The sequence below is a fragment of the Drosophila melanogaster genome, chromosome 2R (assembly GCF_000001215.4).
Source record: "Drosophila melanogaster chromosome 2R".
Lineage (NCBI taxonomy): Eukaryota > Metazoa > Arthropoda > Insecta > Diptera > Drosophilidae > Drosophila > Drosophila melanogaster.
Genome location: NT_033778.4, coordinates 18835154 through 18850830, shown reverse-complemented (window position 1 = coordinate 18850830; position 15677 = coordinate 18835154). Strand labels below are relative to the sequence as shown.

Sequence of the window (15677 nt, the reverse complement as noted above, 5' to 3'; positions counted from 1 at the left end):
GGGTCGCTGGTGATGACATTATCGGTGGTGCGGAAAACGCTAAAAATAGCCAGAAAATCATATATGAATTAGTCTTGTTATTATTAGTCATATTACAATTAATATGTAATAAATATGACCTACTATATTACCTGTTACTTTAATGCCAACTGTTTATTTCAAATTATTTGACATATAAAATAAATAAGTAATCGATAACATCACCGACGGCGTGACAGCTTTTCCATCTGTCCCATCACCAAAATAATAGTTTCTCGTGGGCATCGTCAAAACTTTGGTTGGATTTTTAACCCTTTTTGCCACGTAAATTGAATTAGAATTAGCGTCCGATCCAGGCAAAATGATAATCTACACGAATGATGGCAACCCGCTGGGACTGCAGCTGCTAATGCTCGCCAAATTTGCCAAGCAGCCGGTGCAGGTGCAGTTGGTTAACCTAAATGGTGAGTTCTGCCACGGATTCCCTTCGAATTCTGGGGAATGCTCTGAAAATGACTCATTTCTGATGCAATAACTATTGTTAATTGCAGACGCTAAGTACAAGGACTTGCTGGTGCTGCCCACTTTGGAGCTGGACAACGGATTGCGTTTGTTCTCGCCGGCGGCCATTGCCAAGTACCTTTTCGTGGGCAAGGGGCAGCAGCGCGATGAGGTATGGGTTCCGAAAATTACTTATTGGCCCATTGACCCCTGAAGGTTAAACTAATTCCCGTATGTGCTCTCTCCCTAGTGGCTGGAATGGTCTGCCACGTTGCTGGCCCCGGCTTTGGCCCACCACATGGCTGTGGGCCACAAGGCAGATGCAAACGCGCTGCCCGTGCTGAATGCTCTGGTCAAGAAGCTGGATGACAAACTGAAAGCTACCCCCTACCTGGCTGGCGACAAACCCAGTGCCGCCGACATCGCCATTTGGTCGCTCCTTGCTCCCGATGGCACTCTCAAGGGAGCACAGAACGTGGACAACTTGAGGGATTGGTATGGCAGGGTGAAAGCGCTTCCCGAAGTTCAGGAAGTTCTTGCCGAACAGCCACTAAAGGATCTAAGCTTTAATGCTCTGCAGCAGTCAAATCGCTATGGAGGTTTGCATCATGTACCATTAAAACGTCTCAGCCTGGCGGATGCAAGCAAACTTCTTGTGGATACCACGCCAACGGTGGCGGATACTGTTACGAATGAGGAAATAAGCGCGGCGAAGGCTGCCTTTACCTACACAGCTCCAAAGGAAATCAAGGAGGAGCGAACTGTTCTTCCCAAGCCCGGTGAGCGTAACGTGCTCATCACCTCGGCGCTTCCCTATGTCAACAATGTGCCACATTTGGGCAACATCATTGGTTGTGTTCTCTCTGCGGATATCTATGCTCGTTACTCGCGTTCTGCTGGCTACAACACACTCTTGATTTGCGGCACGGATGAGTACGGTACGGCCACCGAGAACAAGGCACTGGCAGAGAACCTTACTCCCCGTGAGATCTGCGACAAGTACTTCGAACTGCACAACGCCATTTACCGCTGGTTCGGCATTGGCTTTGATTACTTTGGACGCACCACAACCCAAGAGCAAACAGAGTAAGTTTTGGCTGCTTAAGCAATGATATCCTTATCAAAAAACGCTTGTTTTTTACAGCATTGTCCAGGAGGCATTTAAGGATGTCCTCAAAGCTGGCTATATCATCACAGAGAGCGTGGAGCAGTTGCTTTGCCAAAAGTGTGATCGTTTTCTGGCTGATCGGTGGGTATTTCTGGTACACTATTTCAAGCTCCAACTTACCCATTATTCTGCTATAGTTTTGTCGAGGGTACTTGCCCGCATCCTGGTTGCGGCTATGAAGATGCCCGCGGTGATCAGTGCGACAAGTGCGGAAAGTTGGTCAACGCCACTGAGCTGATCCGTCCCAGATGTAAGGTGTGCAACAGTGCCCCAGTCCTGCGTTCCTCCGATCAGTTGTTCATCGATTTGCCAAAGGCGGAACCACAACTCAAGGAGTGGGTTGATAAGTCAGAGGGAGGATGGACGCATAACGCCAAAGTGATCACAAGGGCGTGGTTAAAGGAAGGCCTCAAGCCACGTTGCATTACACGCGACCTTAAGTGGGGCATTCCCGTTCCACACGAAGGCTTTGAGAAGAAGGTTTTCTATGTGTGGTTTGATGCTCCATTTGGATACGTGTCCATGACCAAGCGCTACACGAAGGAGTACCAGCAGTGGTGGCAGCCGGCCAAGGGAACAGACGTCGAGCTCTTCCAGTTCATGGCAAAGGACAACGTGCCCTTCCACTCGGTGGTGTGGCCCAGTGTCCTACTGGCCATCAACAAGGGACATACACTGGTATCGCACATCATGGCAACCGAGTATTTGAACTACGAGGACGGCAAGTTCAGCAAGAGTCGTGGTATTGGCGTATTCGGCAACGATGCCCAGGAAACTGGCATTCCAGCTGATGTTTGGCGATTCTATTTGGCATCTGCGCGACCAGAAGGTCAGGATTCTAGCTTCAGCTGGAATGATCTGGCTGCCCGAAATAACTCCGAGCTTCTGAATAACTTGGGAAACTTTGTGAACCGCGCCCTGGTCTTCTGCGAAAAGAATTTCAGCAGCACTGTTCCCGGAGTGATCACCACTCAGGATGAACTCGTTCTGCTTGCGTTGATAAACCGAGAGCTGCGTGGTTACATCAACTCCATGGAGAAGGCTAAACTTCGGGATGGCGTTCGTCATCTGCTGGCCATTTCCCGACATGGTAATGGATACATGCAAAGCCAACAGCCGTGGGTGTTACTCAAGGGGACGGATGATCAAAAGACGCGAGCGTCCACGATAATTGGTCTCTGTGTCAACATCGCCTGTCTCTTGGCGAATCTCCTCTTCCCCTACATGCCAACCACGGCCAGGACTCTATTTGGCCAGCTCAACGCAAAACAGACGCCGCTCAATGCTGAGTAAGTACCTCTTAACTGAATCATTAAGTTAAAGTTAGCTTATAACTTTATCCATCGTAGGAAACCACTTGTTACTTTGCTACTGCCCGCCGGTCACCAAATCGGCAAACCAGCTCCGCTCTTTGCCAAACTGGAGCAGTCCTTCATCGACGAACTTAAGGGCAAGTATGGCGGAGCTCAGGCCACGAATGATGCTGCCCACAGTCAAATTAGCGCTGCTGATTTAGAGAAAGCCGTGCAAGCTCAGGCAGATAAGGTACGTGAGCTGAAGGCAAGCACCAAGGATAAGGCCATTTGGCAACCGGAGGTGACCAAACTGCTGGATCTTAAGAAACAGCTGGAAGAGGCTAAGAAGAAGACTGCAACTGCCGCCGCGCCTGCCGCGACTCCAGCACCATCGAATGGATCACAATCAGTTCAGGATCTGGAGAAGGCTATCCAAGAGCAGGGCGACAAAGTGCGCAAGCTTAAAGGCAGCACAAAAGACAAAACAGTGTGGCAGCCGGAGGTAAATATCTTGCTGGACCTCAAAAAGCAACTGGAGGCGGTTCAAAAGGCGGCAAAGGCAGCTCCCGCAGCAAACGCAGCACCTGCTGCTTCACCCGCCGCCACGGCTGATGCTGCCAAGGTGAAGGCTTTGGAAGACAAGATTGCCCAGCAGGCCGAAAAGGTCAGGACTCTGAAGGCCACTGGAGATGCCGCCGTGTGGAAACCCGAAGTTGATATTCTGTTGTCCCTCAAAAACGAGCTGGCGGCGCTGACTGGAACACCGGTCGCTGGTGGACAGGGCAAGGGCAAAAAGAAGAAGTAGACATCACACTTCCTAACTAAAAATCACGCTGGACGCTTTTACCTCAGCCCTTTTAATCAGGCATTCGATGGCAAATCTTTAGTCACGGACTGGCACAGTTCAATTCATCTCCCATAAGTTTTGCGTTTGCATTTAACAACCTTTTGTATTTATTCGAAGTATGGCTAAATATTCAGTTAGTAATTTATTGAGTTTGTGAAGAAAAATAAAAAACAATTGACTTTCAATGGAATTGAATTTTAAATTTCGATTTTAGATTACAGTACTAGCTATCGATAAGCATTGTTTACTTATGTGTCACAGTGATTTTTTCAGTATGGTAAGTGCAGTTTTATAGTACATTTTTTGGTTGCTTAGCAGTTAAATTATTTTTAAAATTAAATGAAATTTGCAGTTTTGTTTTGAAATTCGCCAACACTTGGTTATCGCGGATTAGGAATATCGGTGAAGAAGTCACGGTTATCAATCGAAGGGCCATCGCTAGCGAGTTACAGCAAAAAAATTTGCCATGTAAATGCAACACGAAAACAAAAGTGCAATATTAAGAAATGTAAAATGTGCTAGAACTGAAAAACATTCGCTGTGGTAAGGGGAGAAGTAGTTGAAACCCGTTGAGTGATTTGTGAAAAGTTGAAACAACGAATGGGCGACAAAAACAAAGTTTGTCTGTCCCGTCACGAGCCCCCACCCCTTCCAACCTGCTTTCATGAAAACAGCAGAATATTCGTCATCAGCTGGTCCCCTCTCTTCTTTGCTCTAACTGCACTTCACTGGTGAGAGAAGGAGAAAGAAAGAGAGAGAGTTGAAATTTATTCAAAAATTAATTTATTTTGTTCCTGCCACGCGACATCACTTTCAACCCGATTTTGCAGTCAAGCGCGTCGAGGCTTCCAATATATATACACTCAATGTAGGGTCAATTGACAGACCCTCCAATTAGGCGAAAGAATCGCCAGTTTTTCACAGGTGCTTCGGCTGCCACACTGCTCCAATATGCAAAGCATTAAACTTTTAGTGAACTAAAAAAAGAAAATCACCCATTTGTGTGGGGGAGTTGGAATTCAAGGACGCAGCGCCGCGGGCAACAAGTGTTTGCTAATTGATTGCCATTGATTATTCACAGAGAGCTCTGCCACAAAGCCAACCCATCAAGAAATCATCGAACTCAAGCAAAAAGCAACATTTAGAGCCAGCTAGCCCACTGGCAAAAGACGTCGCCATGGAATCCGCGGACGCACTCGTCGAGGAGCAGAAGCTTATGGCCGAGGCCAAGTACCGCACATATATGACCAATATCGACAAGGCGCTGCGCAATTTCGAGTACTCCAGCGAATGGGCGGATTTGATATCGGCTCTGGGCAAGCTCAGCAAGGTATAACACTCATGGTTCCATCTGTGGCAATACAGATAAACGTCGGAGCAACTGACTCACAGCAGTTTCCGGGAACCCATTGAATTCCAAAAGCCTTATCTCGACTTGTTTTTAATTTGTGCCCTCCTCTTTCGACAGGCGATATCGAGCAATACGCAGTACCAGGTCATACCCCGGCGACTCAAGATAGCCAAGCGATTGGCCCAATGCATGCATCCCGCCCTGCCCTCCGGGGTGCATCTGAAAGCCCTGGAGACCTATTCGGTGATATTCAGCAAAACAGGACCGGAGCGCCTGGCCACGGAGTTTATATATAGGTCAGTGAACGAGATAACTTCGTTTGTTTTCTTAACAATATGTATTTTTTGCCTGCAGCGCTGGGCTATTTCCGCTCCTTGGATATGCGGCCATGAATGTACGACCCGCCTTGTTGGCCATCTATGAAACCTATTTCGTACCCCTGGGTGACAAACTGAGGCCCGCTCTAAGCGGTTTCTTGAACGGAGTGCTACCTGGCTACGACTGCGGTCTGGATCACTTCGAGCGAATTAGCGCTTTACTAAAACAAGTCTGCAATGCCGTCAATCCCATGCACTTTTACACAGTTCTTTGGGAATCGGTGGCCAACAATGCGGCAATTCGACTGCCGGCCATCACCTACCTGCTGGAGCATTTCAACAAGCGATTGGACATGCAGGAGCAGATCTACATTATGGGGCACAACAGAGAGATCATGATGTCAGCTTTGTGTGTCTGCCTAAATGACTCCTTGATCCTGGTCCAGCGAAACACCCTGGAGTTCCTACTGCTCGGTTTTCCCATGCATACGGTGCTGCTCTCCGAGGATGATTTAGTGAAACTAGTCACCAATGGACTCAATACTATACTGCGGCGGGACATGTCGCTGAATAGAAGATTGTTCAGCTGGCTTTTGGGCAGCGAGGTGGCCAAAAACTCACCAACCTATGATACCTTATCGTTGGACACCTCAAACGCCCCATTGGAGGAGGAACCGGAACCTTATTTTGTCAAGCATTCGCGTCACATTCTAATCAAAGCTTTAATCACCACCCTGCGACTGAGCTTGGAGTGTGCTCCCATGGACCTAAAGCCCTACAGAATCATGCTTTCCCTTCTTGATAAGGCAGAGATTGGCAGCGCCGTACTTGACTATGTGCTTCATGACATTATTCGGGCTATGTATATCTCGAGTGGCAACGCAGAGGCTTTAAAATCTGCCAATCTGCTGTTTGCCACATTCGACCCAGCATATATCTGGAGCTACATGACGAACATGTTTGAGAAAGCCTGCCAGCAGGCGAACTCCATGCAAGAAAAATCCCAGGCGGGTGAAACCTCCGGAAAATATGCATGCGACGTAGGATCTGGAGATCCGTGTGTACTAGAGATCTGCGTGCTGACAGAATTCCTATTGGAAACCGTTTCGCTTGAGATGTACACGGAAACCACAAGGGTGTATCTACCCAAGGTGTTCCTGGCCATCACTCAACTTCTATCCTTACACATGGATCACATCAGCAGCAACGAGATCACGGCGTCGCTAAAACTCTGCATGAAGATCGTCTCGAGGGTGCAGCCCATGATAACGTAAGTGAAAAATGAGAAACAAAGGCCTATCAGGCGATCCCTATTAACCACCTTATCTCTTTGTTTTCGATGCAGAAGTCCCATAAAACTGAATAAGCTGATAGAGCAGAGCGGTGGCTCATCGTCGGATGAAAAGATTACGATGAATTCGGCTAGCGATGCCGGTAAGACCGAGGCCGGAGCGCAGGGTAATTCCCTAGAGAAGAGCAAGTCCGACTCTAGATTAAATCAGTTTGCCGAAAATACGCTGCACAGTGCAGATCCCAACGATGAAGAACTCATCCATCGTTCAGCATCCAATCAGAGCGTGGGGCGTCAAAGTCCCAACAAAAAGAAGGCCAAATCAATATCTCGACTTTCTGAGTTGGATAAAGATGTGAGTAACTGGTATAAAGATATGTCAGAATCTCTTATTTATCGTTTCGTAAATACAGATCAGTGCCTCAGACACTGGCCAGCAATCATCCTCAGATCTGGACACTCCGCGGAGCATCAAGAAGCTCAAGGCAAAAGCCAAGGTACCATTTATAAGGAGCCCCAAGAAACAGAGACCTAAGGATATGGTATTAATTCAATCAAATACATCAGCTGAAGTGTCAGATGGACCTAGCGCAGAAGAACCCAAAAGTGCTCCACCCGATCAGACGCCGCAGTTTCAATTGGATGAGGAGAGCCGGGCTACCCAACAGCGTGGATTCTCGATTCTTGAGAAGTGCATACGACAGTATGAGATCTTTTTCGAAGTTTACTTGTCACGCAAACTCCTTCATATCGAATCGGAACCAAAGGAATGCTCTGTTAAGGTTCAGCTACAGCGAACTACAAGCACCATCCATACTTCCAATCTGTTCATGGCTGAGCAGGTGCTGGATCACGAGTGCCCAGTGAGGGAGTCACAAATCGAGCGACTGTTTAACTTGCTACGCGTTGACATTGTGCCGCGTTCCAAACAGCTACAGCGATTGCTCAATCGATCTTTGCCGCTGCCCGCCAGTGCAAGTGAGCTAAGCAGCGATAGCGAAGCGCAGGAAGAAAAGCAACAGAGCCTGCTCATTGATGGACAGACCCAGCGCAGTGTGCAACAACTAGCTGAGCTCCAGCTGAGTCCTTCTCTCCGAGGAGCTGTTAAACTGGCGGCCACTCTACTGGTCGAGATGTCAACCTTTCCCAACTGCAACAAACACGTTGTGCTGGACAAAAATGGTGAGTTGTTAAGACTCTTTAAGAGACTGTTGAATTTATTCTTTATTCCGCTTCAGAGCCTGAGTTGCCCAACTGGTTGAAGGTCCTATGCCTGGTGGCATGCTTTGCCCAGAGTGACAAGGAGCTGCAAGTGGCTTCTATAACCACATTATTCGATCTAATAAGGTAAGCGAAATTATACTTCAATGAAGAGATTACTATAACCCATTAATGACTTCAGCCTACTGCGCTCCCAAATCGAGCACACGACCAGTCCAGGAGTCACCTTCGTAGTAATGCTGCCGCTTTTGAAGTTCGGGCATGTCAGCTATATGGAGCAGCACACGCGCGTCTTTCAATTGGTGAGCTCCATTCTGTGGGATTACCTAGGCACCGCAGGCATAGATCCTGCTCAAATAGCAGCCCTCCTTCATCAGCTACACAGCTGCCTCGAAAGCGGTCTGGTAGAAACGGTCATTGGCAATCGAATGCAGTCGCAACATTTGCTTCAAATGCAATCACAATCACGCTCAGACTTGGGAAAGGCTGCCATACGTAACTTTCAAATGGAACGGCTGGCGGAAGCTCAGCTGCTCTGTCCAACGGAGTCCACTGAGAGATTAAGAGAGAGTCAGGCCCGAAGCTTCAAAAAGTTCGAACTTCTATGGCATCTGGGCAGAGACAAGCAGACGGCGCGCGGCTTCGAGAAAACTCTGTTGAAAGTGCTGGATACCCTCGCATTACCACACTACATGTCCGAGCGCACGTTTGTGACCAACTGGCTGCAGGCATCGCTCCTGCGTGGGGATCTTGCTCGACTGACGAAGCCTCTCTACAAGATCCTACTTTCGGCCAGCTCCAAGCGCGTAGGCATCGTTCACATGCAGCAGTTGTACCGTGAATCGGAGACGGAGGTTACACCTGCTTTCGAGCGGGATGTATACGCCATCAGTTCGGAGCAAGGCAATGTAAAGTACCATCACATGGAGACATCCAGTGGAAATAAGAAAAAGAGTCCCATTCGAAACTTCCCTAAGAAGATCTTTGGAGTGACATTAAGTGGAGGAAAAGCCAACAAGGTATCCAATTTTGTTAGCGACAAATCTACGGTCGCCACTTGCTCTGAGGCAACCCAGGATATGAACACCATAGGTCTGATAATCAATCCACTCGAGAATGCCAACGACTTTGACGACGAAACGGACCTGGAGGAGCCCCGCATTGAGATCCCACACAAGGAAACCCCGCTGGAGCAGAAACTAGCCAGCGCAATGGACGAGAGTGAGCAGCCATCACAGGAGCAACCCGCGAATCAACCGGATAACAGTCTTCAATATGATCAGGATATCACAGACCATTCGGACAGCAGCGATTTTGAGTCGGACTCTGAGCTGCGCGAAACGAGCATAGAAAAGGAAGACAGCATCACTGTCAGTTCCAGTGCAGGAGTTAGTGATGATGTCAAGCGCTTTGTGGGCGACTGTGAAAGTGTCACTGACGCTTTGACTCAGCACGAAAAGATCAAAAGCCGCAAGACCTATCGTTTAACCAGGGAGAAAACCCCAGGAGAAAACAGTCTCAACTCGCTCGAGCAAAAAGATCACGATAGTATTTCTGAACTGCAGGCAGATGCGCTTCCTGCTGATGAATATTTCCGGGAAGACAAGAAGCTGGGAAAGCGTAAGAAGGTGCTCACATCTGGGGAAAAGAAACGTCTGAGTTGCATTTCAAAGACCTCCACGGACAGCAACATCAGTGGCTCCCATGTAGAACAACCGGAGCAGGAGGAAGAAACAGAACCCGGAACCGAATCCACCATTAATGTAGAAGACAAGCGACGAAACCTCAGCTTGGAGACCAGCAAGCTTCAGCCCGATATGCAGAAAACCCTAGAAAAGGGCAAACAGAATGTGGAGATTCTGCGGCAAAATAATGCAGCTGCTGCAGCTGCAGCGGCTGCGGCAGCAGAGGAGCAGATCAGTGTGCGCAGCTCCATGAAGAGCACCGTTTCTCTGACAGATGCGGCTCACCTGTACCACAACCACTTGCTGATTTACTTGGCTATTTACGACACCCGTCAAACGTTGTATGCCCTGCAAACACTTCGCAACATCATTTGCTGCGACAAACGCACCTTCCTTTGCTTGTCCATCACCACATCCTTTTCGAGCGCAAGTCTAAAGCAGTTGCTCGTGCGCCATCGAAAGAGCATCTCCGGCAAAGGATTTGATGGGAGTGTAGGGAACTCCGAGTATGCCCAGGGATATCGCGGTTGTATGCAACTGGAGCTGCTGGTCACGCTCTGTTTGTTCTACGCGCGTGGATACTTTCAGAAAGAATCGCTAGATGCCCAGCGGCAGTCTCCAACACTGCAGGATATTGTAAATAATCGAAGGATTCAGCTGGAGAGCATTGAACTGCTGACCCTGATCTGCTCGGAACTCATAGAGATTGTCAAGGGCATGGGCCGTGGTCTGGCCAACTATATTGCCGATTTGTTGGCACGCGCTAAGCTCCAGAAGGTCATGTTGCACTGCCTAAACAGCTCTGTGTGCAGTTATGGTCTTAAAGGCAACACTAACAGTGGGAGCTATGCGGAGCAGGTGCTCAGCTTCAATGATCCTCAGGATGATCAGCTGCATGCAGACTGCTTCCAGCTTCAACTGCTACGTTTGCTTTTGGCTGTAATCCGACTAGAGCACGAGGTTCATCAGCTCCGCCAGGATACGCCGCCCGCAGCTGGGGAGGACTCAGCAGGCAATGCGTCGCCCACTCGCTTAGCAGAAGGAGCGACGGCCAATGTGAAGTACCTTCCCAATTGTCTGATTAGCCAGCAGCCGATGTTCCTGGCCGCAGTGTTGGGTGCACTGCAGCAAGAACGATTGCGTCACTTGCACCGCAACTGGACTGATTTGGTAACCTCCTCGCTCAATTGCTTCTCCTTTGGCTCACTCACGAATATTGTGATCAGCGTAGTGCATCAACTGTGCAGCAATCTTGACCGCATTTCCAAGATGGGTCTACCACAGCAGCGCCACTTTCCTCCGGATTATGTGGTATCCCAACTGGAGGCTTTAACCATCTTGTGTCACTACTGTTTACTAGACAATACGCAGCAGACGGCGCTCTCACATCTGTTTAACCAAGCTTACCCGCAGACCAGCTCGTCGGCGCAAAGTTCCAGCACGGGTCAGTTGCTCAACAGCATCGTTCATTCGTTCCTCTCGGCCAGCGAATCCTCCACTTCAGCGCCTGCTCCACGGAATCCCCAATTGCAGGCTGCTCGCAATGCGGTCCTATCGCATCTTCCAAGGATAATGAGCAGCGTGGCTGCCATATGGGACAGCGAGCTGGGACAACTGCGACCGGTTCGCCAGCAGCTTCTAGAGTTCCTATCTCCGGTGTCCCTGCATCACGGGTCCAACTTCCTTGCGGCCGTGGCTGTCACCTGGCAGCAGCGGGGAATCGCAACCAATATGAACGGTTTAAGCATCGCAGAGCAGTTCCAAAGGAATTCCGTGCTGCAGGCATGTCCTGCCCAACTATCTTTGGTTTCACTAGTATCCAGCATACGTGTAATGCCCATGGACTCCTTCGTAATGACATTGCACCATGTTGTGCGCTCACCTCCGCCAATTCACCGGCCACCTGCCCAGCTAAGCATTGAGGTGAGTGCTCTGGAGCTCTTCTACTTCTACATGAAGTCGGCTCCAGCTCCTCAATTAGCGGATGCCTGGAGCTCGCTGCTGGCCCTCATCCGCGATGGCTTGAATCTGACACCACCGGCGCAGTTTGCATTGCTTATGCTACTCAACGAGTTTGTCCAGCGCTGCCCGCAGATGCCATTCCAGGACAAGAAGGAAGTGCGTGAGCTGCACGATGTCACCTCTCGATTGGTGGACTCTCTCTCTAGCGTGGCTGGATCCTGTCTAGAGCAGACCACCTGGTTGCGTCGCAACCTGGCCGTGAAAGAGGATACCGATGGGCTAGCCAAGGATAATAGTGTTGGAGGCGGAGGTCTACAGCAATATTCGTTGCAGGCTCAGAGTGTTCTGGCAGCAATACTCTCAAATCTACTGGACGTGGCCTATGGTTCCCAGGAGAAGGACAAGGTGGTGAACATAGTGACGCCGCTGCTGTACAATATTACTCCGTATTTGAAGAACCACACTGCTCGGAATGTTCCCTTTTTCTACGCCTGCTCTGCCCTGTTGGCTAGCTTAAGTGGCTACCAGTACACCAGGAAGGCTTGGCGAAAGGATATGCTGGATCTACTGCTGGACAACGCCTTCTTCCAGATGCATCTCTCGTGCCTGCCCTTCTGGCGCATGATCATGGATAGCCTGATGACCTACGACAACACCACGTTCCGAGAGCTGATGACCCGCGTCTCCCTCTCGCAGGCGGGCAGTCTGAACATATTCACCTCCCGGGATCAGGAGTATGAGCAGCGGGCCATGTTGCTCAAGCGACTCGCCTTTGTTATCTATTGCAGCGAGTTTGACCAGCACAACAAGTACATGCCAGACATCCAGGGTAAGTTAACGAAATGTTCCTCCTTTGTTAGATGCTAAGCAATTAATAACAAACTTTACCCTTTTAGTATGTAAAAATATAATTACTATTTATAGCTTAGTACCATCTCTTTGGGGAATTAACTAACATCAGCACTAACATTTTCAATTCCCTTAGAACAATTGGCCAACAGTCTGCGGCTGGTTCCCATGGGTCCTTCCGTGCAAGCGGCCGTTTTCCTGTGCTTCCGTGTGCTGCTTCTTCGCATGTCACCCGACCACGTCACCTCGCTGTGGCCCATAATCATAGCGGAAATGGTACAGGTGTTTCTACAAATGGAACAAGAGCTCAAATCGGAGAGCGAAGAGAGGAAGTAAGTCGAACACGAATGAAAAAAAGTAGTCAAACTAATAGTATCATTATTGGCAGCCAACAACTGCGCCTGCCTTCTGGGATTGACGTGTCCTGGTCCGCTGCTTCTGGAGCTAGCAATGGTTACAATTCCCAAACACCGATGCAGCACTGGCGATCTGTGCAATTGGAGGCCTGCAAGCTGCTTGAATTGGGATGTGTGCTGCCCGCAACCAAACTGCCACATTTCCAGATGTATCGATGGGCCTTTGTGGGCACCGAGTTCGATGTTCACGAGGAGGAGGTGTGCCTGCCCAACGGAAGTCTAGAGAACCTGGCTACCTTGCCCAGTGCGCTGTATGTTCCGCATGTCAGACGTGTGGCCAGGCTAATGGACATGAAGTACACCAGTCAGTCACCGGTGAGTAATTCCCACTCTCATCGTATGCGTCATCTGGCTAACTAGTCCCTTTGGCTTTGTTCCAGATACTGCAACGCCCCAGCAATAGACACCTGATGTTGCACTTCCAGCAACTGCAGTCGCTGCAGGAGCTGTACGCTTTTTTCACCACGCTGGGCATCAGTTGCCCCCAGCCGCGTAACTTTGCCGATACGGAGAACGATGTGGCCAATTGCTTGAAGGAGATCGAAGAGGTATTGGCCAATGATTTTCTGGAAAAGCTGCCCAGCATAACCACGCCGAGATGAAAACCGGCTGTTGCCCAACGGCAGACGCAGTCGCAGATCCAAGCGAGTGGGTCACACTTCGAGCTCAAGCTGAACCTGAACCTAGGTATGGAGTCTGCCATGGAGTCGGGCAGTACTGGCCAGGCTGTGCGAATACTGGCGGCCGTGCAGGCTAAGCTAACTACCCAAAATGCCGAGACGAGCTTTACGCAGTCGCAAAACATCAATAACAGCAGCAACAATAAGATGACCAACTTTCCATTTTATGTCTAAGTAAGCAGATTGGAGCAGAAGACGATGCCGAGTATGATAGCTAGCTATATAGATAGAGAACTGTGTCGAGAGTATATAATTGTCCGTAGTGTGATCGATCGTTTTAAATGTTGAATGTTTAAGAACGCGGTAGCCCAATAGCCAATAGCACCCTGTATGTATATGTATGTAACCAATGTATTTAACTGTTGATAGTTGATCCCAAGTCGATGTGAGTAAGAGATGTGCGTTAACGACAAACTGCAATCAAATAAAAAACAAAGCATTTTATTGCAAACACTGAGATGAACGAACGGTGGGCTCTTCCCCGACAATTTATGTAGTGTAGAATGATAAGGACTAAACCACATTCATGGCGCGCGGTGTTTGTTTGCTGGCTTCGCTGTTTTTCAGCTGGAGGTAGAAGGAGTACACAATTCGTGCGCTGAAGAGGATCAATACTGAAAGTGTAGCGGAGAATATGTATGATCTGTACATTTTTGTTAACTCAATTTGATGTTCATAGCCGATACTTACGAAATGTGATGATGTAAACGAGCAGGGCACCGAAAACGTTGTTCATTCCGGTAGCCTCGCGATATCCTCCGTAGTGGAAGATAACCCCGAAGACGGCAAACGGAAAGGAGATGGCTTCAATGGCAGCGAAGATCAGCCAGACGAACACCAGAATTGGCTTTTCCTGCAATTCGGAAAGGTAGATTGGGTTTCGTTGACTCAATAAAACGGAATGGGTTGTATTTTATTTACCTTCAGGGTTCCTATCAATAAGCAAATATTGGCGACTACTACGATGGCAAATCCAATAAAGGTAAGAACTGCAAGGATTCAAGTGAATTTAAATAGAAATTATTGAACGTACATATTTCATTCATAAAAAAAGCCGTTACAATTAGTGGAAAGTAAACATAAACTTGGGCTTATAAGTGACTCAATGTATTCCAAGCAAAACGTTGCTGTGCTCTTATCTTTCTTCCCGTCTGAAATTTGAGAACACGACTGCTAAATGTATCTTCGTATATAATGAGTACATATTGATGCACTGATGCACTTCATGTACATGTGTACATATACATAAAGAACTAAAACATAAATTCTTCTTTTATATTTTAAACACATTTCATACATGAAATATGACAAACTTTTTAAAACAGCTTAGAATAAGGTTTATAGAACTTCTTTGAGACATGGACAAATGCAGGGCTTTAAGTGTTTTTATGACATATGGCGTTCAACTGTTAAAACCCAATAATCTTTTAAGTTTAATTCTGCGCCATGCACAGCCCAAGGAAATTATTTAATTTTCTTTTTTGTGCTGGAAAATTCAAGCCTGTGAGAAAATGGCATTTCGGGCCACCTAAAATGAATTGTCAGCTCGAATTTGTCGGCGATGTCGTCATCGATGGTGAGGTGTTGTATCCAAAATGGTTGTGAATTGGAACGCGTTTGTGTCGAATGGATTAGCTCATTCGTTTATTTCGCATGTGAACATCATGAATGTATTGTCTCTCTATGGAAATAGCGTCAGTCTGGGCAATCAGCTTCTGAAAATAAACAAATGCCACGCCTCTCGCATTTCTCCTACCGTTTGGAGCGAATATAACGTTGAAAGTCATGCTCAATAGCCAATAGATCGCGATTCCCAGGCACCAGCTCCGCAAATCGGTATTGCACGGGCCATTTTCCACCGTCAGATCGATTTTCATTTTGAAACTCTGTGGTTTACAGCGAATTTTCCAAATACAAATATGGCTAGTATGGCACTTAAACCGGTTTGGGAACACCTAGCGCACGGAAACACAACCGCACTGGGCAAGAATCAAATAATAAGTGTGGCGCAAATGCCGATGCCGCTCAGAAGAAACGGTTGCGTAAACTATGCAACACGAAAATACTTTTTTTTCGAGCGTGGAAAAACTACGTCTGATATGTTCTTAAAAAATA

The 15677-nt window shown here is 48.1% G+C and overlaps 3 protein-coding genes across 4 annotated transcripts; 2 read left to right on the top strand and 1 right to left on the bottom strand.

Annotated features, from left to right (window-relative positions):
• The first annotated feature begins 231 nt into the window (after positions 1 to 231).
• On the top strand, positions 232 to 3973 carry MetRS (Methionyl-tRNA synthetase). Its single transcript, NM_137538.2, has 6 exons — positions 232 to 443; positions 531 to 652; positions 731 to 1566; positions 1625 to 1729; positions 1786 to 2937; positions 2998 to 3973. The coding sequence occupies exons 1-6, from the start codon at positions 341 to 343 to the stop codon at positions 3746 to 3748; spliced, it is 3069 nt and encodes a 1022-aa protein (NP_611382.1). The 5' UTR covers positions 232 to 340; the 3' UTR covers positions 3749 to 3973.
• Positions 3974 to 4211: 238 nt separating this feature from the next.
• On the top strand, positions 4212 to 14010 carry CG15099 (uncharacterized protein). Of its 2 annotated transcripts, none has more exons than NM_001274152.1 (11): positions 4212 to 4258; positions 4872 to 5120; positions 5259 to 5437; positions 5496 to 6728; positions 6804 to 7104; positions 7163 to 7931; positions 7988 to 8096; positions 8152 to 12446; positions 12603 to 12798; positions 12855 to 13197; positions 13263 to 14010. In NM_001274152.1, exons 2-11 carry the CDS (start codon positions 4968 to 4970, stop codon positions 13734 to 13736), a joined length of 8052 nt encoding a protein of 2683 aa, NP_001261081.1. In that variant the 5' UTR covers positions 4212 to 4258; positions 4872 to 4967; the 3' UTR covers positions 13737 to 14010. The 2 variants fall into 2 exon arrangements, with proteins under 2 accessions (NP_001261081.1, NP_611381.2); NM_137537.4 differs by having other exon boundaries at positions 4212 to 4333.
• CG15083 (uncharacterized protein) lies at positions 13989 to 15568 on the bottom strand. The gene is made up of 4 exons (NM_137536.5): positions 15319 to 15568; positions 14484 to 14551; positions 14253 to 14415; positions 13989 to 14176 (listed from the first exon to the last, which is right to left on the bottom strand). Exons 1-4 carry the CDS (start codon positions 15437 to 15439, stop codon positions 14076 to 14078), a joined length of 453 nt encoding a protein of 150 aa, NP_611380.1. The 5' UTR covers positions 15440 to 15568; the 3' UTR covers positions 13989 to 14075.
• Between the last annotated feature and the right edge of the window lie 109 nt (positions 15569 to 15677).

Excerpts from the sequence above, each read along its gene's own strand:
- CG15083 (NM_137536.5), bottom strand. The coding sequence starts at position 15,439 with ATGAAAATCGATCTGACGGTGGAAAATGGCCCGTGCAATACCGATTTG. Across the intron at positions 14,416-14,483 it reads TATTGATAGGAACCCTGAAG|GAAAAGCCAATTCTGGTGTT; the intron begins GTAAATAAAATA and ends TCCGAATTGCAG. Across the intron at positions 14,177-14,252 it reads CGTTTACATCATCACATTTC|TATTGATCCTCTTCAGCGCA; the intron begins GTAAGTATCGGC and ends CTACACTTTCAG.
- CG15099 (NM_137537.4), top strand. The coding sequence starts at position 4,968 with ATGGAATCCGCGGACGCACTCGTCGAGGAGCAGAAGCTTATGGCCGAG. Across the intron at positions 6,729-6,803 it reads AGGGTGCAGCCCATGATAAC|AAGTCCCATAAAACTGAATA; the intron begins GTAAGTGAAAAA and ends TTTTCGATGCAG. Across the intron at positions 8,097-8,151 it reads ACATTATTCGATCTAATAAG|CCTACTGCGCTCCCAAATCG; the intron begins GTAAGCGAAATT and ends TAATGACTTCAG.
- MetRS (NM_137538.2), top strand. The coding sequence starts at position 341 with ATGATAATCTACACGAATGATGGCAACCCGCTGGGACTGCAGCTGCTA. Across the intron at positions 653-730 it reads AGGGGCAGCAGCGCGATGAG|TGGCTGGAATGGTCTGCCAC; the intron begins GTATGGGTTCCG and ends CTCTCTCCCTAG. Across the intron at positions 1,730-1,785 it reads GATCGTTTTCTGGCTGATCG|TTTTGTCGAGGGTACTTGCC; the intron begins GTGGGTATTTCT and ends ATTCTGCTATAG.